The sequence below is a fragment of the Dromiciops gliroides genome, chromosome 2, assembly GCF_019393635.1.
Source record: "Dromiciops gliroides isolate mDroGli1 chromosome 2, mDroGli1.pri, whole genome shotgun sequence".
Lineage (NCBI taxonomy): Eukaryota > Metazoa > Chordata > Mammalia > Microbiotheria > Microbiotheriidae > Dromiciops > Dromiciops gliroides.
Window position 1 is genome coordinate 85,340,129 of NC_057862.1, and position 23,932 is coordinate 85,364,060.

A 23,932-nucleotide genomic window follows, 5' to 3' on the forward strand; every position below is an offset into this window, starting at 1 on the left:
TTTTCTTCTTCCTAGATACTGTACTTCTTTTCCATTGTGAACTAACTACTCCAGTATAGGGGCCATCTACTACCACTTTTCTTTGATATCCCCTTTCATCCCCTAATGCGGACTCTTGTAGTCTGAGGACACTCCATGAATGCTGACTGTCTAAATGACTCATACCTTAATGTCTGCAGGCAATAGAACCCCCAGAGGAATAACACGACTTACCTTTATATAAGACCCTTTGGGAAACATCTCACTTCTGAATAATTCAGTAAGCTCACTTGCTCTTGTCCCAAAAAAAGTAGCTTAGAAGCAGAAGTCTCAGGTGACTACCTTATATCAAGGGTTAACTGTGGGGCCTTATCTCGCTTATCTTTGGAAAGGAAACAATATTTAAAACTATTCAGATCATCAGGGCCATCTGTTTTGGAGTGTGCAGCTGCTATCCCTCCAATTGTGACTCCTATAATCTATTCATTCCAGGGTGCATTGGTACATCTGCATTATCATTACTGCAAGTTGTTTTGAAAGAGAGAGCTCTATCTACATGCAAACCCTCTCTTTTCAGCCCAATTATGAAAGACATCTGCCTTCTTAGGCAGCTTACCCTTTAAAAAAATATATCATCTACTGTGCCTTAAATTGCATCTCATTGGACTTGACTTTGATGGGACAATGGCCTGACTCTCCCACCCTCAAAAAAGCAAACCCCTCCAATAATGTTGTTTATCTCATTTGGATGTGGAACAGAGATTGGACTGGGACAACATTGTTCCTTTTCTCTTCTTAATTATAATTTCCATTATCTGTAGTATTTGTAGTATTGCTAAGGAGAGATTGTTAGGGAGTCATCTTAGCAGAGATTCTCCAAGGAGTAAACACTTAATAAATGCTTGTTGCTTCCTGCCTACCTTTAAACTTTGTATACTGCTGGTATGTGCAAACAAAAATGACCACAAAAATGTAAGTTTACACTTTTCTTGACTGAAAGTAGGTGTTTATATAAACATGTAACCCATTAGGAGGCTGAAATGTTTTGGAAGTGGGTGGAGGGGAGGAGATCAGAAGATCTGGATTCTATTCCTGGTCCTGATACTAATTATTTGTGTAACCTTGTGAAAGTTCCTCTGTACCTACATCTTTTTATCCATAAAATTAGGGTGAGAGGTATAGGAATAATGATTTCTGAAGCCTTGTAACCAGTAGTGTGCTGGTAAATGTTTTAATAACAGGCTGGGGAGGGGGTGTGTGATAGGTTTGGGAATGTCAGTATGACATTTTTAAAATTTTACTCTGTATTATTAACATATTCACCATCACTTTCTTAAGTCTAGGCAATGAGCAAGACAATAAATCAGCTCTGAGGATTTCTAAAGTGTCAGTGCTCACACTGAAAACTCAACAGTCTGGGAACTTTTGAGCCACTCTGCAACAGTTATTAAGGTCTGTGATTCTGTGACTCTAAGTATCATGCTTAGACCACAGGACAACCACGTGCCTTTTTTTTTAGCTCATTACTGTATCATTTCAAATGTCTTCAAGCATCAAATTACCATTATTCATCATCGAGATGCCCCCAAATTAATCTAACTAGGGTAGGTGTATCCCTTGTAGCCTTTCTCAAAGATTAGAATAGCATTTAATTATAAGCGGAGTGGTACAGTAAGAAGACCTCAGATGAAGAGTCTGGAGATGGACGTGTGAGCCTTGATTCTATCTCTAAACAGTTGGGGGGCCCTAGGCAACCCATTTTACTTCTCATAGTCGTTATCCTCAATTAAATGGAATTGGACTAAATAATGATCTAAGGTCCCTTCCAGCTCCAACTTCATCTAAGTTGGTGATCTAAGCAAGGTTTGAATATCTAGCTTTATTGAGTGTTGATCTACTGTGATGGACTATATTCTTCTCACCAATGCAATGGCATAGAAGAGTTCCAGGGAACAAATTGTGTGATTGTATAAAAGTCAGCTGAAGTATATTACTTTATCTGTGAGCATATTCCAGGAAAGAGAATATTCAAGATTCCATTGTCTCTGACACCTCCCAATATTAGAGAATACCAGGACCAGAGATCACCTCTGCAACTTAATGGAATTACTCTATTGTACCTGAGGACAGTTGGACCTAATCCATAAACTTTGTAGAAAATTTTTGTCTTCTGCAAGGGGCTAACATAGATATTGTTTATAATCACTTCTTCAAGTGTTTCATTATAGAAAAAAAGACTGACATTGTGGGCTTTATATCCTTGGATAGAGATGGAGTCAGGTGTAAATAGACAGAGATTGTGGAGATAAGTCTTGTAAACAAGGAGATGAGTTGCAGAAAGAGACCTGTATTTGAAATCAGATGATCTGCATTCAATATCTTAATTCACTTAATCTCATTTTCTTCATCTGTAAACTGAAGACATTGCTCTAGTTGTGCTCTAAGGGACCTCCCAGCTCCCAGTTCCTATGATCTTCTGACTTCTATTTCTCCCACTTACTGGTGGGGTCATGGGGCTCCTATGGCTTTATGGGCAGGTCCCTTAAAGACCTGTGCCCATCCACGGCTCTGTAAAATGGAGAAGACAAGATTTTTATTGCTGAATTCAACAAGGTTGTTGCCAGGAAAGGGCTTCTTGTCTAATGGTAAAGTTGTATAAATGAGCTATTATTAATGCAAAGTAGAGAATTGTTTAATTATCTTATTTTGCAGTGGCATAGAAAACTAATTAAGGAGTTTTTCAGCCTGACTCATCTGAATTGATCATCCAGCTGAGGTCCTGAAGGGCTCAGCATAAAGTTAGTGTTCCATCAATTTTTATTTAGGTGCTCTTTGCTAGAGCTCTGGAAACTAAATCACCCTTTAAAAAGCCAGATCAGATGGTAGCAAACTGAGAAGTTTTACTTACATCTATTAAGGAGCAATTAAGTTGAATAGGGGTAAAAAAAAAATAATAATACCTTCTGTGCCACTCACTTTTATGAAGCTAAAAAAAATGCTAACATAAGATTCCAAAAACTGGTAATGTTCTATTGAGTTATGTAGTTCAGATGTTGCACAAATAAATGGTTTCACTCTTTTTGTAAAGAGTATTAAAGAGTTTTAGTTGTCTTTGGTAATATAGTACTTACATGTTTCTTTGGGGAATAGCGGAATAGCGTTTCTCCATTTCTTCTCTCTGTGTCTTAGATTTCCGGTATTTCCTTAATAAATTTATTGTCTCAGTTGAAATTTCAGCTGGCTTATATTATCTGTTCACCTATTTCAAAGTCAGACCAATTTCTGTCTTTGTATTGCTACATACTGTTAGGTAAACAAGCCAACATCATTACATTTTCTTTGCTTTTTTTTTTTCCAGTTCTGGCAGTAGATCTGGTATTCTGTGTGTTATAGAATAAAACAGACACAAACCCCAAATCCAAACAGTTGAAGCATAAAACCACAAAATGAGAAGGTGGTTTAAACGAGGTGTGACATTAGGAACTTACTTGGATTGCCTGACTTTTTATTCTTTCATTGTCCCTTTTGTTCTACATCCTCCATCTAGTAGAAGAGGGCACTGTCTCTCTCACCCTTCATGAAGAGCAAAATTCCACTAGGGATTTGATGGGGGGGAGGGGCTGGTGAAGGAAGAGTGCTTTGAAAAAGGAGGAAATTGTATTCTAGATCTGGGTGAGCTAAGCTGTTTGTTAGCCTGAAGTCACAGTTCTTTCCCTTTACTCACCCTCACCCTCTCTCAGCAATCCTCACCTATAAGGCTTTGATTCATGATGGCCCCTCTACCTGCCATATTCTTGCTTCTCCCTTGGCAGTATTTTGAAATGGAACCTAACGTCAAACTTTTCATAAATCATTGGGCAGGGCAAAGAGCCATGTAGACCACTTATCCTACTCACTACTTCATGTACATACACAAACACATATACATATATTTAGATGTAAATGTATCTTTGTGTACATACATATTTATAACTATATCAGAGTGGTTTCAGATGCTGAAATAAGGCATCTCACACACCGATTAACATTATATGAGGTATTATGATGGATATTACTGAAGAGATAGCTTTGTTAAGTAGTCTGCTAACTTGGGTGACACAGTAGATAGAACACTGGGCTTGGAATCAGGGAAGATTCATCTTCATGAGTTCAAATCCAACCACAAACACTTACTAGCTGTGTGACCCTGGGCAAGTCACTTCACCTTGTTTGCCTCAGTTTCTCATCTGTGAAATGAGCTGCAGAAGGAAATGGCAAAGCACTCCAATATCTTTGCCAAGAAAACAACAAATGGGGTCATGAAGAGTAAGATATGATTGAAACAACTGAATAGCAACTGAGTTAACATCAAGCTAACGTCACAAGGGTTTTGCCAGTGTCTTTGAAGATGTCTCATGTTGTCCAAAAAAAGATTTCTTATTGTTGGCGAGACTCTCCAAGTGCTCCTACTGGCAGCTATATTAGGATCCTAGGATGCAGACTTAGAAGGGACCTTAGAGATGATTCAATTTCTTTGTTTTATAGATTAGGAAAAGGAGGAAAAGTGACTTGCTTGAGGTCACACAAATATTAAGTAGTAAAGTGATGATTGAAAATCATGTCCTCTGACTCCAAATCAAGGGTTTAATCTATTATGGAGATGCAATGCAATTAGTGGTATAATATTGTGGTTTTCTTAGATTCATATCATACCAAAGAGACTGGTCTCACTATCTGTAACAGAAAAACAAAGTGGATGAAAAACTCAATGCTTGTGTTATGACATGAAGCTGGTTGGATGGATACCCTGATGAAGACTGATTGACCCTAGAATGGTCTTCTAACTGGCTTCCCAACCTTATGTCTCTACTACAATTCATCTTCTACACAATGGCCAAAGTGGTTTTCCTTAAGCATATCTTAACCCTTTCCTACTCAATAAATTCCAGAGGCTCCCTATTGCTCCTAGGATAAATTATCTAAACTTCTCTGCCTGGCATAGGATACTTTTAGTAAATGCATATTTCCTTCCTTTCTTCCTGTTTGGATTTTAAAGACCTTCACAAATTGGTCTCAATATATCTTTCCAGCCTCATTATACATTACTCCCCTCCCTGAAGTTTAAGTCCAGCCAAATTGGCCTTCTCTCTATTTGTCACACATGACACACCATCTCCTGTTTTATGCCTTTGCAACAGCTGTCTCTGATGCCTGAAACATGCCTCTTGCTCACTTCTGCCTCATAGAATCCCTAATTTCTTTCAAGATGTAGCCCTAGCAACACACAACGTCTTTCTTTACTCCTACTCTAACCCCCCAACTGTTAGTGTCTTCCCTTATTATCTTGTATTTAATTTATATTTGTTTTCTATTTTTCTGTATAAATTTATCCTATAATTTTATGTGTGTATATATGTTCATTATCTTCCCTGATTATAATATGTATGTATATGTGTGTATGTGCATACATATGTATTCATTATATTCCCTGATGGAATGTAAGCTCCTTAAGAAAAAGATTTGCTTTTGTTTTCTTTCTTTCTTTTTCTTTCTTTTTCTTTCTTCCTTCCTTCCTTCCTTCCTTCCTTCCTTCCTTCCTTCCTTCCTTCCTTCCTTCCTTCCTTCCTTCCTTCCTTCCTTCCTTCCTTCCTTCCTTCCTTCCTTCCTTCCTTCCTTCCTTCCTTCCTTCCTTCCTTCCTTCCTTCCTTCCTTCCTTCCTTCCTTCCTTTTGCCTTTAGAGTCTCAGGGCCTGGCCCAGTACCTGGACTCATAGTAGGGGTTCTATAAGTAATTATTGATTGCCTAACTTTGCCTATTTCTCCATCCCCTTGTCTGTTTCTCCCTGTTTTTACATGTCCTTATGTACCCACATATGTGGGGTGCCTTGGACTGGTACTACAGGGGAATAATGAGCTGAGCCCAGAATTGAGCAGAGGGAGGAGAGGTGTGGCCAGAAAGAAGGCAAGCCATTCTTGTATCAGAAATGGGTGATGCCATCTGGCTAGACTGAGCTAGTTTCCTGGAACTCTCCTGTATGCTACATCACCTCTTAGGTACCTGGATGGACAGCTGAGACAGGGGTGGCCAAATGAAGCCAGTTATTTTGATGATTACACATATCCTTCCCTTGTTCTTTTGGGTACAACACTGTCTGTATTGCTTAATCATGGAGTTAGATTTAAGGAGTGTGGGGGCTGGTCCTCTCTTCCTTGAGGTCAGAAATTATTCATTCAAGAGGAGTGATACATTTACATACTACTCCAAATCTTTAGAACTGAAATAAGCCCTCCAGTGTGATCGATGGATCTTCCATTCTGTGTTGATGGAAATAATTGGATTAGAAATGCATATATGGAGGCAGCTAGGTGGCCCAGTGGATAAAGCACAGGCCCTGGATTCAGGAGGACCTGAGTTCAAATCCGGCCTCAGACACTTGACACTTACTAGCTGTGTGACCCTGGGTAAGTCACTTAACCCCCATTGCCCCACCAAAAAAAAAAAGAAGAAGAAGAAAAGAAATGCATATACGGACAAGGGAATTTAATCTGCACTATTGGACAAAACACTTATTCTGATGGAGCCACCAAGTCTTCAAAGCACACTCAAGTTCTATTCCGGTGACTCACCATGGCATGGGGGTGACCCTGGGTCCTTTTCCTTGAGGACTGTATGACTCCCTTTCCCTTGTACTGAAAAGTTCCCCACTATCTTTCTAGTTCTTACATCTAGTTTTACTAAACCCTCTTTCTTTTCCCATGTTGTTAGGCCTCCAGTTGTCCTTTCTCATTACTGTCAGTTTATCTGTGACTAGAAGCCACTTCCCTCTTCTAACATCCAGCTTCTAATTTTGCTTTGTGGTGAGGAAACAACCAAGCTTATTATGCATTTTTTTTTCTAGGTTCAGAGTGAGCTCCTGAAGAAGTCTCCTATGAGCAAAGCATATGCACTTCAAGAGGTCTCTTTTGTGTATTTCATACTTATCAGCTCTACATTAGCAACTTTTAAAAGTGCTATGTAAATAAGACTGCAGAGTAGGTTGGATAGAAAGCCAATCTTCAAACTGAGAGGCAGCAAGGTGGTACTGTGGAATAACCTCTGGACCTAGAGCATCAGGAAGGCCGGAGTTCAAATCCAGATTCAGACACTAGCTGTGTGACTCTGGCCAAGTAATATCACTTCTTTCTGCTTCCCTTTTTTCATCTATAAAAATAAGAGAGTTGGACTCTTTTTGTTCATTTCAAGTTTAGTAAATGGCATGTATTATTTTAATGTAGATTTGGTGTTTGATAAAGGATGAGACCAAAAAAAAATAGAAATACTGCCTCACCTGTATGCATGAATTACATTTTCAACTAGACAAGAAGTTCTCCCTTACACCTCTGTTTTTAGCAAAGCACAGATGGTGTTAAAGTAAATGCAATGGTGATAGTGTGATTGGAAAAGATGGTAGTTGGCAGGGAATTAAATGAAGGACTTGGACAACAGAAGGAAGCAAGATGAAAAATTTTAAAAAGAAATTATAGGGGCTGTAGGTAGAGACGGAGTATAATGACTTCATTAGGAGAAGAAGAATTACCCAAATAATTCTATATAGAAAGCAAGTAAATCATAAATATGTGTTATATTAGAGGAACTCATTCTATCATTCTGTCTGGCTTTCTACTATCATTTCATGATGCTGGTTTTAATATTACTGGAGGAATAATTTAAGGAAAAAACATTGACTCACTGATCTTTGGCTGAAAAGTGTTATTTTCATGTCAATTGCTTCTGTTCCTCTCTGAGGTACAGAGACAAAATCTTATGCCTGTTAGAGCTCACCAAAGCCTCACGACTATTCTTTTCATCTATTCTAGCAGCACTTTTTAATTTATATTTTATTACAATTTATACCTCTTATAGTGTAACTATGGCTGGTTGCCCCTGTCAAATGTTTCCCAACTGCTTTACTCTCTGATTTCTTGCATGTGGTTTTTATATATTTCCTTCTCCTTCCTATGAAAAAAAAATATACATTTATGTTTTGGGAAGAAGCCTGACAGAAACAATTTTTATTAATTAGATTATTCTAATGTAAAGAATTCGAGAGGGAGAGAGAAAGTGAGAGAGACAGAGAAACAAAGACAGAGACAGAGACAGAAACAGAGACAGAGAGAGAGAACCAAAGACAGACAGAGAACCAAAGATAGAGCTATCTCATGATTATGAAAATCTCTCTCCCATGCTATTTGGGGATATCAATTTATGATATTCTTAAAATAATCGACAGAAATTCCAAAATGTAGTTACAGGATGCACACTAAAGTTAACATTTTGCTTCATCAAAGAGAACAGTCACGTAACTTTCTGTATACCCTTGGAAAAATCATTTTCCTAAATCCACTCAATCTGTTTTTTTACCACTCCATTTGAGGATTCTTTGTTCTGTCTGGTCAGAGGTAAACTTGAAAGATGCTTTCACCACTGAAGTAATCAAAGACTTTTTTTTTCCTTTTCTTAGTCTGATTCTACCCTAATGTGGTTTTCAGGAAGGATTCCTTTTTGGGGACTGATCTGGAGCAGAATGCCTTCAGAATGGAGAGTCAAGTAAAAGCTGATTAATGTTTCCCTGATTTCAGATGCCTAAAGGCTTTAGACTAGAATAAGTTTCAAATGCCTTTTTTTTTTAACATTTCAAAATGGGTGAAGGAGGGGACTTAGTCTGATTCCATATTCCTTATATTATCATATTAATCAGATAGTACCTCCCAGATAATTAATTGTCTTCTCTCTTCCACCCTCTTCAGCCTAAAGGCAGATTTGTTCTAGCTATTGGACATCACTCTGCAGCAAGTACAACTCTCTAGGTAGGGTTTCGACAAGAATCATTTGTCTATTCAGAACCCCAAAGTCTCTCCAGCACGTTGACCATGTCACATGAAGGATCCTATAACATGATGTGTCCCAAACTAGAAAGTAGTCTTTCTGTTGGTGAACATTCCTTTAAAAATATTACTGTCTACAATAGCCAAAAGAGAGATTTCAGTCACTATGCATAATTAGAAGGCTTTCTGTTTTACATGAGGCTAATTAAGATGCATTTTTTAAAACATAAAAGAAAATAATTTAATTAGCAATTTTACTCCTTTCTTCCTAGAGGGAAAAAATAAATGTTGTGCCTAAATGAGACTATTTGTTTAAGTCTATCCACATTCCTCACGAACTTTTTAGGTATCTTTCTTCTGCCATCTCAGCATATATCTGTAATAATTTAATAAGTTTGCTAGGGTGAAATTGGATGCCCTTTATTGATCTGACACTGAGGGGGCATTCAATTACTTAATAGAAAGTGGTATTTCTGGGCCTCTCAATTACAATTTCTTTATAAATGGTTTGCTAATGATACTTCTGTTGCATAGGTTAATACTGAGGCCATCCAAGCAGGGAATGAAAAATGGAATGCTTTCTATTTTAGGGAAAGTAGTCAACTTTCATGCAGCTCATACAAAGTACCAATTATTATAGTTCATCTCCTTCGGGTCCAGAGTTTAGCCAAGGTTTGGATGCATTTTAATTGAAGTTTCTGCTTAAGTATTCTTTAGTTTAATGAATGAATTTAGGTATCAAGGTTCCTTTGTAATCTGCGTGGTGATTGACAATAAATCATTGAAGTTACCAATGGTTACACAATAGGGAAAATAAATACTTAATATTGAGTAAAGAAGAGTGGCCAATGTTGAAATGTGCCTTAGTTAGACTCTTTATTGATAAGAAATTATTTACAATTAATGTAATGATCTATTTTTTAAGCAGTGTAGTCAAATATTGTTCTTGTTGAATTCTGTGTTTGGTTTGGAGTAACATCTAAAAGGTTGATGCCCACTTAGAGTCAGTAAAACCTGGGTTTAAATTCCACACCTGACACACATTTAAGCTGCTTGACACCATGACTAAATCACTTAATCTCTCTGCTTCAGTTTTCTCATTTGTATAATAGGGATAATAATACTTATAATACCTTCAATGCAAGATTGTTGTGAGGTTCAGATGAATGAATGTATGTAAAGTTCTTTACAAACCTACAGACATAAATGTCATCTGCTTTTATTATCTCACTATACCTGCTCTATTTTTTGGGGTGGGGGGGAGAGAATGAATGACGAAATCTCTACCTTCCTTTTATTAGTTGAAACTTCTGAAAGCTGAAAGCCTGCTAAAAGCTATAGAATGCTTAGCTAGATGTACAAACACCTATCTGCTTTTTCTAGTTCTTATTCCTTGACTTTGGGTTAATTTAGTTAACCCAGGGCCAAGTTTCTTCATCTTTGAAATCTGTATAAATAATTCCTGCACTATTTACCTTACTTCAAATGAGAGATTATTCTGGAAAGCATTTTGTAAACTATAAAATGCCAAATGAATATGCTTCCCCAATCATAATGCAATGAAATAATTGTATCCCTGTGGTTTCTGACATGCTTCATATAGGACATCTTAAGAAGGCCCAACATGGGCTGTTTATCTAAGTCCTTATTCCTTAGACTGGTCATGTCAAGTGACCTGATGCTGAAAGTGGAGGCAACAAAGGATCATTGTGAGAGGGAATCCTTGGGAAGTGTGTGTGGTGGGGGGTAGGGTTTGGATCCCATCTCAGAGCTTTCTTGGACTCTTGATAGTAGTACCAGTTAGACATGGTATGCATTTTCTCCCGTGTTAGTCTCATATCATTCTACTCATTTCTGACCCAAAGCCTCCCCTGCTTCTGACATTACAGACCATTTTTAAAAAATTCATTAGCAGGGCAGCTAGGTGGCGCAGTGGATAGAGTACTGACCCTGGACTTAGGAGGACCTGAGTTCAAATCCAGCCTCAGACACTTGACACTTACTAGCTGTGTGACCCTGGGCAAGTCACTTAACCCCAATTGCCTCACCAAAAAAAAAAAAATCATTAGCAGATGGCTCCTTCCTCACTTATTTTGCTGTTACCTATTTATCCTCTATAAAATAATAAATAAATAAAAATCTTGCCACCTCGAGTGAACTCAAGGACTGTGCTGGTGAATTTATATTTGATGTGTCCTAACAGTGTGTGTGTGTGTGTGTGTGTGTGTGCGCGCGCGCGTGTGTGTGTGCATGCACACACAATGAATCAATCAGCAGGTATTTATTAAGCATCTACTATGTGTCAGGCACTGGAGTACAAAGAATGAAGCAATTTCTACTCACAAGGACCTTGCATTTCAATGAAGGACACCACAACAGCATATAAAACTTTATACAATGCCAATAGAATGTCAGTAAACCCAAATGTTTACAAAGTAGTTAAATAGAAAGTAGTTTGAGAGGGAGGGCACTAGCATTTGGGAATCAGGAAAGATTTCATGCTATAAGATGGTGCTTGATTTTCATTTTAAAGAAAGACAGACAATAAGGAAGGAGTTCGTTCCAGGCATGTGAGATAGCCTGTGCAAAGGCATGGAGGTGGGAAATGGGGTGTTGTATGTAAGGAACAGAGTACATTTCAGGCCAGTTCACATACAGCAGGAAGGAGAGTAATGTCCAGTGATGCCGGAAAGAGATGTTGAGAACAGGTTGTAAACAATTTAAAAAGCTAAAGAGAGGAGTTTATATTTAGTCCGAGAGGCAATAAGAAGCCAGTGCAGATGTGTGAATAGGGGAGTGACATGACCAGGTCTGTCCTTAAGAAAAATTACTTTGAAAGCAATGTATAGGATAGGTTGGAATGCTAAGTGACTCAAATGTGTATATATATGTATATATGAGTATGTATACATACATATGTGTTTGGGTGTATACACATATATGTGTGTGTATCTATATATCTACATTTTTCTTACATACATCTATGTAGATATCTATATTAAGATATGCCTATAGGAGTCAGCTAGGTGGCCCAGTGGATAAAGCACCAGCCCTGGTTTCAGGAGGACCTGAGTTCAAATTTGGCGTTAGACACTTGACACTTACTGGCTGTGTGACCTTGGGCAAGTCACTTAACCCTCATTGCCCTGCAAAATTTTTTTTTAAAAGATATGCCTAGGGCAGCTAGGTGGCGCAGTGGATAGAGCACGGGCCCTGGATTCAGGAGTACCTGAGTTCAAATCCGGCCTCAGACACTTAACACTTACTAGCTGTGTGACCCTGGGCAAGTCACTTAACCCCAATTGCCTCACTAAAAAAAAAAAAAAGATATGCCTATAGAGAGATTTGGATAGAGATCTATAGATCTCTATTGATATCTATATTAAGATATAAAGATACAAGATATATAGATATACATATACACATCTTTCTTAAGATATATGTGTCTATGTATGTATAAAGACATAAGTATATAAATCCATACACACATAAATGGAGAAAAATATATACACCTATTTTACTATATATATGTGTGTGCTTGCGCACGTGTGTTTATGCATTGGTTATCTGATGACTTCAAATTAATTGCTTTAGATTTTCCTTCAGAATTTTTGGGACCCATGAATACAGTCCTTTGTAAAGCATGTCCTAGGAATAGAATTATTTTGTGTAAAAAAGAATCCTCTCCTTAGATTCAGAAAATGTGAATTTCAGTCTGAGCGCTGCCATTGAATTGCTTTGTGGTCATAGTGGTCATTTGTGGTCATTTTCCTTCTCTGGGCCTCATTTTCCTCTGGACAACGAGGGGTTAGGTGAGATTGTTTCTAATGTCTCAGCTGGTTTATGATATTCTAGTCTTTCAGTTTGTATGCTCTGTTAGTATAGGTAGTAATGTGGAGAACTAGATTGTATGTTTGCTCTTTGTTTCTTTCAAGAAGGGTCTTTTGGGGAGTTAGTTTTGGGAGAATACTCCCTGGGTAATTCATCTTGATAGATCTATGGAGAGTGGACAGGGACATTTGCTCTTTCCTTTCCTTTTCTTGCTTCCTTTCATGCCATTCTCTATTTTTCCTTTACACTTGGATTTTCCATTAATCTTTGTTAATCTTCAGTCATTGTCCACTAAGAATGGAATCGGGGTAAACTCAAGGATGTATTTCCTTCTTGAGTAGAAACAGCACTGACCTGATAGTCCAGAGGTTAAAGACACTTTTCATCTCTGTGCCTCAGTTTCCTCATTGGAAAGGAAATATGATGTCCATAGCCAAGCTGACACAGCTTTTTTTTTTTCCCGTACAGGAAGTCCTGGCAGTAGCTGGAAGCTGTCCTTAGATAAAAATTCCTTTGAAGCAACAAGAAGGGCAGGTTTAATCATCACACATTAGAACAGAAAAGACATCATTATGTTCACTGTATTAAGCAGGACAAATTACGTACAACAAACTCTGTGCCCAAACACGAACCTGATTGGACTGTTGGTTTCTTAGAAGTAGAATTTGATAGTGTATGATTGTATATGTTTTTCTTTAGAAATTGAGAATACAAAAAAAAATACTCCTCCAATTAAATTGATAATTGTCTTCTGAACATTACTTGATTGAATGCAACTTTGGACATCGGAAGAATGGTATTTACAACCCAAAGACCAAGTTAGGATTCTCTTCTCTTAGCTACAAACTAAATGCAGTGTCAGGTACTTTTTTCCAAACAATAAAAAAGGCAGTTAAAATCATACAATATTAGCATTGGAAAGAATTTTAGGAATTTTCTAGTTCAGATTCCCTCATTTTGTAGATGAGAAAACTGAGGCTCAGAACTTAAATGACTCACTCTATGCCACATAGCTAGTTAGTGGCCTGCCCAGGATTAGAAACCAGGTCTCTTAACTTACAGCAGCACCTCTTCTATCGAAGCATTAAAACGCATTCTTTTGGCAACAGGCCATTTACAACCATAGCATTCTATTAGAAGATTCTGAAAACTTATGCCCTCCACTGATGATGAAAATGAAAAATTGTTTCAAGGTCTGAAGTGTTATGTTACTCATGGGAATACTATATATTGGATATTGTTGCTGAATGTAATTGTCTAATAACTTAGAGTCAAATGCTTTCTTTGGATGGTGTACTCTCTTTTCAAAAGGCCTTTCCACTCTTTCTGTGTTTTCATTCAGTATGAGTTTCTTCCCAAAATGACAATAAAAGTTAGCTATTAGTAACAAATTACCGATTTTATTGGGAAAATATTTTTTTCTCATCTTCTTTCTTCCTAACCATCATCCTTCTTCTTGCTCTTAGTGCTTTATAGTGATTGGAAATAGGAGCAGTATTTTAATTCAGACAAACCCAGTGCTCCTATGTGAGTTTGAGAGGGATTTCAGTATATCAGAACTCAGAGGTGCAGTGGTTTTCTCTCACAAGGCAGAGATGACCAAGAAAGACTTCAGAAGAACTTATGTGTTTCTTTGTGGGCAAGGAGTGGGGAAACATTGTTGTTAGTAGCCAGTCCCAAGGGACCATGTGTGAGTCACTGAGATTTCCTTCTAGAATATTAGGTTTTGATTCCTGTGTGACCATGAGAAATTTGCTGAACCTTTTAGTTCCCCTTTCTGTAAAATGGCTATAATAACACTTCTGTTTCCTACATCACAGGGTTATTGTGAGAAAAGTACTTACTATATTTTTAAGCACCCTGTAAACAAGTTGTTCTGTCAAATTTATGTTTATGATCTTGACTTGGCTTGATTGCCTTCAAAAGAAATGAAGATTATCAGACTATTGTTTCCAAACAATAAGACTTTAAAATTTTTCATTTTAGGTAATCTGAAAGATCTTTAATATTGTCTCCCAAGAAGATGAAACCTTTCAAAGATACTTTCCAATTGTGAATACTTGAGAACACAGAAAAAGCAAAAATAAAAAATAAAAAAAGAAGAAGAAGAAGAATCTGAAAGGATCTCTCCATGGAATTTATACATCTATGTGTCTATCAATGGGAAGAAAATGATGTCTTTTAATTTTTTGTGTATTTCAATACCCTTCACTGTTGTCTCTTCCACCTCCCTGCACACAATGGGAAAAACTTGAGTAACATTCTAAACTGTATTTCAATTCGAAGAGTTTTCCACGATTGTGGTAGACTTTAACCAAACATGCCAACTGAAGATCTTTTTCTTTTCCTTTCATTTGCATATTGGGCCTAACCAAAGAATGTGTTTGTACATTCTCTAACTCTCCAGCATCAACTCCTTTTTATTTGTGTTTTTGTTTCTTTAGCTTTCCAACAAATCCATGTAATTACAAATTGTAGTTAAAGTTTTACAACCCAATTTGCATGTGTTAGAAATAATTTTGATGGCTGGTCCATGGCTCATTGATGCAGCGATAAAAAAGGCAATAATATGAGGCACTGTGTTAATTGCTGCATACAATTGTTACCTGATGACTTGCACCCACAGTGTTTTAGCTGCCGAGGACCCTATCACAGTCACCACAACTGTCCCATCTGCAAAGGAGAGAAAATTCTGTTTCGAGTGGATAGCAAGCAGATGAACTTGCTCGCAGTTTTAGAAGTAAGGACAGAAAACAATGAAGGCTGGAGTGGGCTTTTTCGCTTCAAAAAAGGGAAGCGATGGAGCCTTGTTTGTGGATTGATAATAATGACTTTGGTGATGGCGTCATATATACTGACTGGGGCCAAACATGAACTCTTGCTCATCCCATCATCGTTGCGTTATAGGAGCTTTCCTAATAACCCAGCTTTAGCAGATGATGAATACCTGAGGAATTTGAAAGATTTTCACCAATCCTTTTTGATGAATATTTCATATGAAAAATATTATCCAAACATTAAATTGATCATCAACACAATCACTTCAAAGGTTGAATTTACTACAAGGCAGCTCCCAGATCTAGAAGACCTTGAGAAACAGGAACTGCATGTGAGTATGCTCTGAACCTTGACTTCCTCTCATCCTGTTTTGTAGAAGGAGAAACCAAGGTTTCCTTTTTTATAATTTTTGACTTTGGTTTGAAGCAACAAAGGGAGAAATAATTAGGCTCATGGAATTTAACAACAGGAAAGGAATTAGGAGATGCTTCATGCTAACCTCCCCATTTCATAGAAGAAAAAAACCGAGGTTACCTGCAGAGATAGAGACTCTCCCAAGGTCCCTCAGAGACTGAGGTTCCAAGTCACCTCACTCATGTACTCTTTCTTTTAAATGTCAGGGAAGGGCTGAGAACTGAGCATGAAGTTGTAGAAGATGCTCCTTTAATACTTCCTTTTCTACTATCCTGCCCTGGAAATTTCTCAGATTTAGCAAGCATTCTCAGAGGTAGCCTTAGTTAATCTCTGCTGCTGGCATGTTCAATAAATTTTAAAATCTCAGTTCAAATAGGGAAAACTTGACAACCTCCCCAAAGTCAAGCGATATGGAACTTAAATAATGTGCTATTTCATTTGTAACGTCCCAAATGCCATGACTAATAAATTTTTTAAAATACCCTTTTGATAATTGCTTTCCAAGATATCTTTCTTGAAAACTGATAATTGGGGCTGTAGTCATTCATGCAGATCCCATAATTCCGAATTTAAAAGTGGAGTTATATTTGATTTTATGATTCTACCCTGAGCTAAATCAGTGTTCTAATCATTATTCTTGTCTCCAGCATTCCTGAACTTAATTAGTATCACAGATTTCAGCTGACTTGGTTTAATTTGATTGCTCTTTTATGATAGGAATGTGGGTAATGATAGATTGGCATTGGCTTGGGTCATCACCTATCACGCTCCCCCTGCTGATTTCTTTTCTAAAAATTTAATCTACCTTTCCAGAAAGGTATAAGAAAGGAAATAGGGGAAAAAAGTGTCCATTATAATCTATCCCTTTTAATTAACTTTTATATTCAAGCATAACCAGTGCTTGGGACATATATATTATAATATTAAGATAGGTGTAGTTTGTTGTGGGTTTTTTTTTTCCGGGGGGGGGGGCAGGTATTAATAATCAAACTTTCTAAAATCACCCTCTTTTGTTGTTGTTGTTGTTGTTGCAGATGTTCTCTGTAATACCTAACAAATTTCTTCCAACTAGTAAAAATCCTTGTTGGTATGAGGAATACACAGGGAAAAATACTACGGATCCCTATATGACCAACCTCTATGCACTGTATTCAAAGCATTTTCGGTCAACCTTTGATTACCTCAGGAAAGAGTTTTGGAACCACTTGTACCATTTCAAAGAGAAGCATTACCGCCTACGCTGCCTCCCTCATTTCTACATCATTGGGCAACCAAAGTGTGGGACAACTGATCTTTATGATCGTCTCCGGTTGCACCCAGATGTGAAATTCTCAGCCATTAAAGAACCACACTGGTGGACAAGGAAACGATTTGGTAAGTGAGGCCTGTTGGTCTACGCTGTGTCTCAACTTTGAAGGGTACTTTGGACTTGGCCAAACATTTTCCCATCCATCATTTTCTCCTTAGAGTAGCTCTACTGGGAAGCTTTGTCAGAAGTTATGTCTATTTGATATATGAAGTTAGGTGCTGTGCTTAAAACCACAAAGCTATTTGCAGAGCTGGAAACAGAACCTAGTTTTCAATCAATAGAATCAGCAAATATTGAATTCCTATTGACTATAAGGTACCTACTGCATGTATGGTGACTGTTGCAACAGCAGCAACAATTCATGTTTCTCTAGAAGCTGAAGTTTGCAAAGTTTTTTCCCCACGACCCCTTGAGATGGATAATACAAAGATTCTTATTTTACAGATGAGGAAAATAAGGCATAGGAGAGGTTGTGCCTTGCTCATGCACACACAAGCTAGTGAGTCACTGTGGAGCTGGGACTACAACCCAAGGCTTCTGACTTAGTTCTATGCTCTTTTCACTGCATTGCATTGCCCTTTTATAAAATTACAGATGATAAGATATCAACACTTATCATTATGATACATAGAGCACGCAGTACAGTATATTGAAAAGAATGTTACACTGAGGGGCAAGAAAGGCCTTGGTCAGCATTAAGCTTTGATTTTTTTTTTTTTTGGTGAGGCAATTGGGGTTAAGTGACTTGCCCAAGGTCACACAGCTAGTAAGTGTTAAGTGTCTGAGGCCGGATTTGAACTCAGGTCCTCCTGAATCCAGGGCTAGTGCTTTATCCACTGCGCCATCTAGCTGCCCCAGCATTACGCTTTGGACATGTGCTGGTTGGGTGACGATGGGCAAGTCATTAAGTCTGTCAGCCTCAATTTCTTCATCTGTAAAACAAGAATAATAATTATACAGGTAGGACTGATGAACAAATGAGAGACTAGGTATAATATAAATAAATAAAATAGAAATATAATCTATCATAATTATCATTATAATAATAGCATTGTTATGGAACTTTAAGGTTTTCAAAGCATTTTACATATTGTTGTTTTATCTGAAGACATAAGACATTTATACACAGTCAGAGATAACCAATAATACAAGGCAGCCCAATGCATGAGCTCTCCTGTTTCTATTACACCTGAAAGTATTAAATTATTTTTTCTACTTGAGGGATTAGTAAATAAAACTTTGTTGGAGGAAACATAATATTTTATTAACTTTAAAAATTCCACCATTCTTGACTTTTTCTAGTTATTGAAAGTAATAATAAAGTTTCACATCCAGTGTACAGGGGTCATTTCAGATTGATAGTCAGTTAGCTCTAGCTTATGGCATTTATTTTGGGTATCTGTGGCAGCCAGAGCTAAATTCGACTGGTACTAATCACTACCGTTATGTAGTCACCTACTGTGATGGCCGATACTTGTGTCCTCTACATTGTATCATCTTTGCTCAGAGGGTACCTCTTCTGCATTTAGCTATTCCTCTGTCTTCTGTTAGATGTCGCTGTACCATAGATCAAATGTAGATTTTGACCTTCAGCATTAGGAAACCTTGTTTCTGACCCTGACTCGAGCACTACCTTTGTGGCTGGGAAAAATCAGTCCACTGTTCTGAACCTTAGTCTTTTTATCTGTCAATTGGATCCAGGTTGAATGAGAGGCAAGGAGAAGGGTGACTTTGAACTAAATGGTCTCTTCAGATGATTCTCTAAGCCTCTGATTGTGTAAGTTTTCTTTGGGCTGCTTTCTACCCTGCCCCAGCCTAGCACCAAATGGCTCTCAGATCATTGTTTTATTTCCTTAACCTTTTTATTTTCTGCCAGGAGACATTTGGTCATTTGGTCCTAAAGGGTGATAAATGCTAATCATCTGCCAGAGTTTGGTACTTGCCAAATGGGTGTTTTCAACTTAATGCTTCCATATTCATTAAAACTGAATTTTTAAAAGTCATACTTTTACTATAACTTTAAAGTTTCATATCCTTTTGAGCATTTCTTGGCTAACTTTTAATCAGTCTTTCACACTTAAAGGAATGCCATGAACAGAAAGAGGGGACTTTTCACTTGTGTTTTGCTAAATAATGATTTTGGGGTGCTATGTCTCCAAGGATTTAGTTGTTCACTAGGCATTTTCTATTAATCTCTATTGTTTTATATAACCTTAATTTCCAAATATATACATCCTCTCTTTCATACCTATAGATACCCCACTCTCCTGCCATCCCTTCAAAGAAGTGAGGGAGGTAAATTTCTCATCTCTTTTCAGGGTCCAGGCTCATCAGACATTTTTGAACATCTCCTACATCAAAGAGCTTGATACACAGAGTAGAACGTGTTTTTTGCCTTAATGACCACCAGCTTCATGGCATCCACAAATAGGATCCATGAGAAAGTGTTGCTGTTCAGTCATTTAAGTCATATTCGACTCTCTATGGCCCCACTTTGGGGTTTTCTTGGCAAAGATAATGGAGTGCTTTGCCATTTCCTTCTCCAGCTCATTTTATAGAAGAAGAACAGGGTTAAGTGACTTGCCCAGGTTTTCACAGCTAGTTAGTGGCTGAGGCCAGATTTGAAATCATGAGGATAAGTCTTGCTGATTCCAAACCCAGCGTTCTATCCATTGTTCTACCTAGCTGCCATGAGAAAGTAGGGTTAGTCTTTTTTTTTGGGGGGGGGGAGACAACGAGTGTTAAGTGACTTGCCTAGGGTCACACCAGCTAGTAAGTGTCAAATGTCTTAGGCCAATTTTGAAATCAGTTCCTTCTGAATCCAGGGTTGGTGCTTTATCTACTGTTCCACCTAGCTGCCCCCAGGTTACTCTTTATTAATTTTTCTGTATGGTGCTACTTTCTTGTTACTTCAGAACACTTGTCTTCCAGCTTCCTAGTTTATACTTTTTATTTCTGTAAGCTTTGGTGATTTTTTTTTTAAGTTTTGGAACTGACATGACAAGTAAGGCAATGGAAACATGGAACCTATGTTGAGTTATAGTTCTATCACTGACTAATTAAGTGCATGATGCTAAGTAAGTCACATCAATTTGGGGCTTCAGTTTCTTTATATTCAGAATAGTATTGGACGAAATGATCTCTGAGTTCTCTTTTTGGCATCTATAAATTTTTCTATAGGTAAATTCTATTGAAAGCAAAAGAGGAGCTTTGGCTGTTTCTGTGTTCATAAATGGCAAAACTTCTTGAAGACAGGGAGCATGGTCATACCCTTTTCAGTGCTGTGAACACTGTTGGTGCTTGACAAATATTTCCTAAGGGAATTGAGAGGTATCATGGAATGATGGATAGAATAATGAGCATGTGGCCAGCAAGATCTGAGTTCAAACCCCACCTCATGCTTATGTGACCTTAGACAGCTTTTCTGGGCTCAGTTTCCTTTATAACATGAAAGCATTCAATTAGATAGCCTCTGAAGTCCCTTCCAGCTCTAGAGCCTGATCCTATGAATGAACGATATCAAAATAACTTTAATCAGTTCAAAGGACAGTGAAATTAATAGAAATATTCAGCCTAAGCAATCAATGAACTCTCCATTCCTAGAAAAAGAGAAGCAACATTCATAATTGTGATATACCTCCAATTGGTCTATCCTTTGAATTGGCTTGCATCTCCACTTTTGCTTTTTCTATTACATGTAATATATGCCTCATATACTGCTCATGCCTAAGTTATTGCAAGTAGACCTAAACTTTACATGCCTCACAAAGTTCAAATGTTTACAGTGCTTGAATAGGTATAACATTATGCTTAAAACCTCCACTAACCTAGGTAATGATGTTTTCTATCATCCAAACTACACAGAAAATGACATTTTTTTTTTCACACAGAAAAGTCAGTTACTTATTTAAGCAGCTACAGATAAAGGGAATTTTAATCATTCATGGGCCTTCTTCCCGTCTGATTACCCACTAGAATTTACCCAAGAAAATATGGCTTATTTTACTTTTCTCAGTGACTTTCATTAAATCAGTGAATGAGCACCTCCCGTGTTCAGAGAGAGCACCGTGCCATGGGAGTGATATCAATATAATACTTCACCTTTATTTAGCTATGGAAGCTAAATTACTGTACTAATCTCACACTTGCTGGTTGTGTGGACTTTTACTAATGTATTGATCTCTTTCCTTATAATAAGTCTATAAAATAGGTAGAACAAATATTAACCTCTCCCAATTTGCTGATGAAGAAAGGTGTGGAGAGCTAGTCAATTGTCCTAGGTCAAACACATAGGACTCACTGGAGCCAGGACTCAAATCCATGTATTTGGACTCCCAAGTTCCCTGCTCTTACTTTTATGAGATCATTCTACCCTTATGAAGCTTTACAGTCCGTTGTTGGGGGTCAGGGAGGAGTCAGGTATGATCCAAACTAGGTAGAAACAGAGCTTCTGCTCCTTATTTCTCTTCCCTGTCACTCACAGACTCTCCATTTCTGTTTAGGAATAGTGCGTCTGAGAGATGGGTTTCGTGACCGCTCCCCAGTGGAAGATTACCTGGATTTGTTTGACTTGGCAGCCCATGAAATTCACAAAGGACTTCGAAGTGATTCAGGGCCAGAGCACAGCAAGATGAATAATATCGTCATTGGTATGGTACCTAATACTCTTGAAGGGTTGCGTCCACTGTTGTCTTGATGGATGGATTGGTTTAAATGTATGGCCATGTTACCTCCAAAATGATAGAAGTCCCATTCATTCCATAAATATATTAAGCATATACTAAAGGCAAGGCACTGTCCTGGAAATATAAAGACTAAACAATCCTTGCCAATTCAATTTGATAAATATTTATTAAGTGCCTACTATATGCCATGTGGGCAATTGGTGGCACAGTGGATAGGGTGCTGACCCTGGAATCAGAAGGACCTGCATTCAAATCTGGCCTCAGACACTAGCTAAGTGACCCTGGGCAAATCACTTAACCCTGTTTGCCTCAGTTTCCTCATCTATAAAATGAGTTGGAGGAGGAAATGGCAAACCACTCCAGTATCTTTGCCAAGAAGACCTCAAATGGGGTCACAAATAGTCAGACACAACTAATCAACTAAATAGCAACAACAGAATATTTCAGGCATTATGCTAGGGTCTGTCCACAAGGGGTTGCCACACTACAACAGGCATTTATTAACCACCTGCTATGTTCAAGGCACAGTGCTAGGTTCTGGGGATACAAAGGCAAAACCAAAAAATATCCTTTGCCTTTAAGAAGCTTATACTCTATTGAGCACCAAAGCCTATAAACACAGATAGATGTATATTCAGGATAAGTGGAAGAAGTGGAAAAGAATACCAACAGCTAAAAAGATCAGGGAAGTTATCCCATAGTAGATGACACATAAGCTGAGCCCTGAAGTAAAATGAGGATTTTAATAGACAGAAATGAGGCAGGAGGAGGATCCCCTGTGAAAAGGCTCAGAGCCGGGAAATGCAATGTGGGGAATTAACAAGCCGGTCATTTGGGCTGCGTGACAGACTGTGCAAAGAGGAACAGAATACCCCCAGTCTACAAAGGTTCTAAGGGGAGGGCTTCATTTCTTTTTCCCTTCCCAACCTTTCTCTCTACACAAAATGTTTAATTACTTGTGTCATGTTTTAAAAACAAAAAAAGTTTCAAAGAATTTATATTGCATTTGGGCTCAGCCATGACTCAAGTTATTATTGGTGTATGTTTTATAAATGATGTTTTCATTTATGGATTGCAGTCATTGCTTCAATGGAGTGTCTGTACTTAACACAGGGATTTTAGATCTCTCTTTGGTTCCTACTGCCTTTAAAAGAAAACTCAGAAATCCAATCAACAGATTTTTTTGAAGCTATTGATTGAATAATTTTCTTTTGAAAATGCTTGACTTATACACACACACACTCAGGTTTCTTAGAAGAAATACTGTCTTAATGCTTCTTCTATGATTGAAATCTATTTATAAATCAGAGATACTTCTAATCCCATTCCTTTACACTGTCTAAAAATGATTGATTCATTTATGATCATCTTTTTGATAAATTCACAAGAATATTTTGTGGATATACTCAATACCTTTGTTGCATTCATCTCAGAGTAAAAATATGGACTTATTCTTTTGTGAAAGAGGGAAATTTAATGGCAAGCTATTTGCTGAAATCCATATGAAAAATTGATATGTTTTGCTTGTCCTTTAGTAATTTGATCATTAAACAAAATGAATATGTTAGTGATTAAGATTAAATGCAACCATTTGAAACATGGATATTTAATTATATCCTTCATTTCCAAAGGGACAGATATATGTTTAATCACTTGAATTTCTCCTCAAAAAATACCAAGTCCCTGGGAATAAGAAGAGACCAGAGTGAATTTCTTCTCTTTGTGGCCTAGTCTGAAAAGAGTTCATTTCAGCTCATCCTACCAAATTAGGTGAATATGAAGATTTTGTCTCTTTTTTGGTAGTTCATTTTATCATTAGACACAGATGGAGCCTTGACCACCCTTTACGATATGAATCTACCCAGAAAAAATTTGAGGCCCGTCATTATTAACCTGACCAGCTCTGTACCTCTGCCCTTGTAGACATACTTAAACCATCTGTCTCCCACCAAGGATCTAGAGTTCTGTTGAGATCACAAAGGGCAAGACAGATCCCATTCTTCTGGCTTAGTTCTCAAAATACTGGTCTGGAAAGGCACACACTCTCAGAAAATGGGGGAAAGAAAGGACTGGACATTGGACAGTGCAGAAAC

At 37.7% G+C, this 23,932-nt stretch overlaps 1 protein-coding gene across 1 annotated transcript in view; it reads left to right on the plus strand.

Annotated features, from left to right (window-relative positions):
• The window catches only part of CHST15 (carbohydrate sulfotransferase 15), a 76,030-nt gene extending 54,180 nt beyond the window's left edge, over nt 1–21,850 (plus strand). Inside the window, exons 2-4 of the mRNA XM_043980372.1 lie at nt 14,640–15,762; nt 16,880–17,219; nt 21,657–21,850. Of these exons, the coding sequence (XP_043836307.1) occupies nt 15,223–15,762; nt 16,880–17,219; nt 21,657–21,850 (1,074 nt within the window). The 5' untranslated portion in view covers nt 14,640–15,222. The remainder of the gene's footprint in view (nt 1–14,639; nt 15,763–16,879; nt 17,220–21,656) is intronic.
• The last annotated feature ends 2,082 nt before the right edge of the window (nt 21,851–23,932 follow it).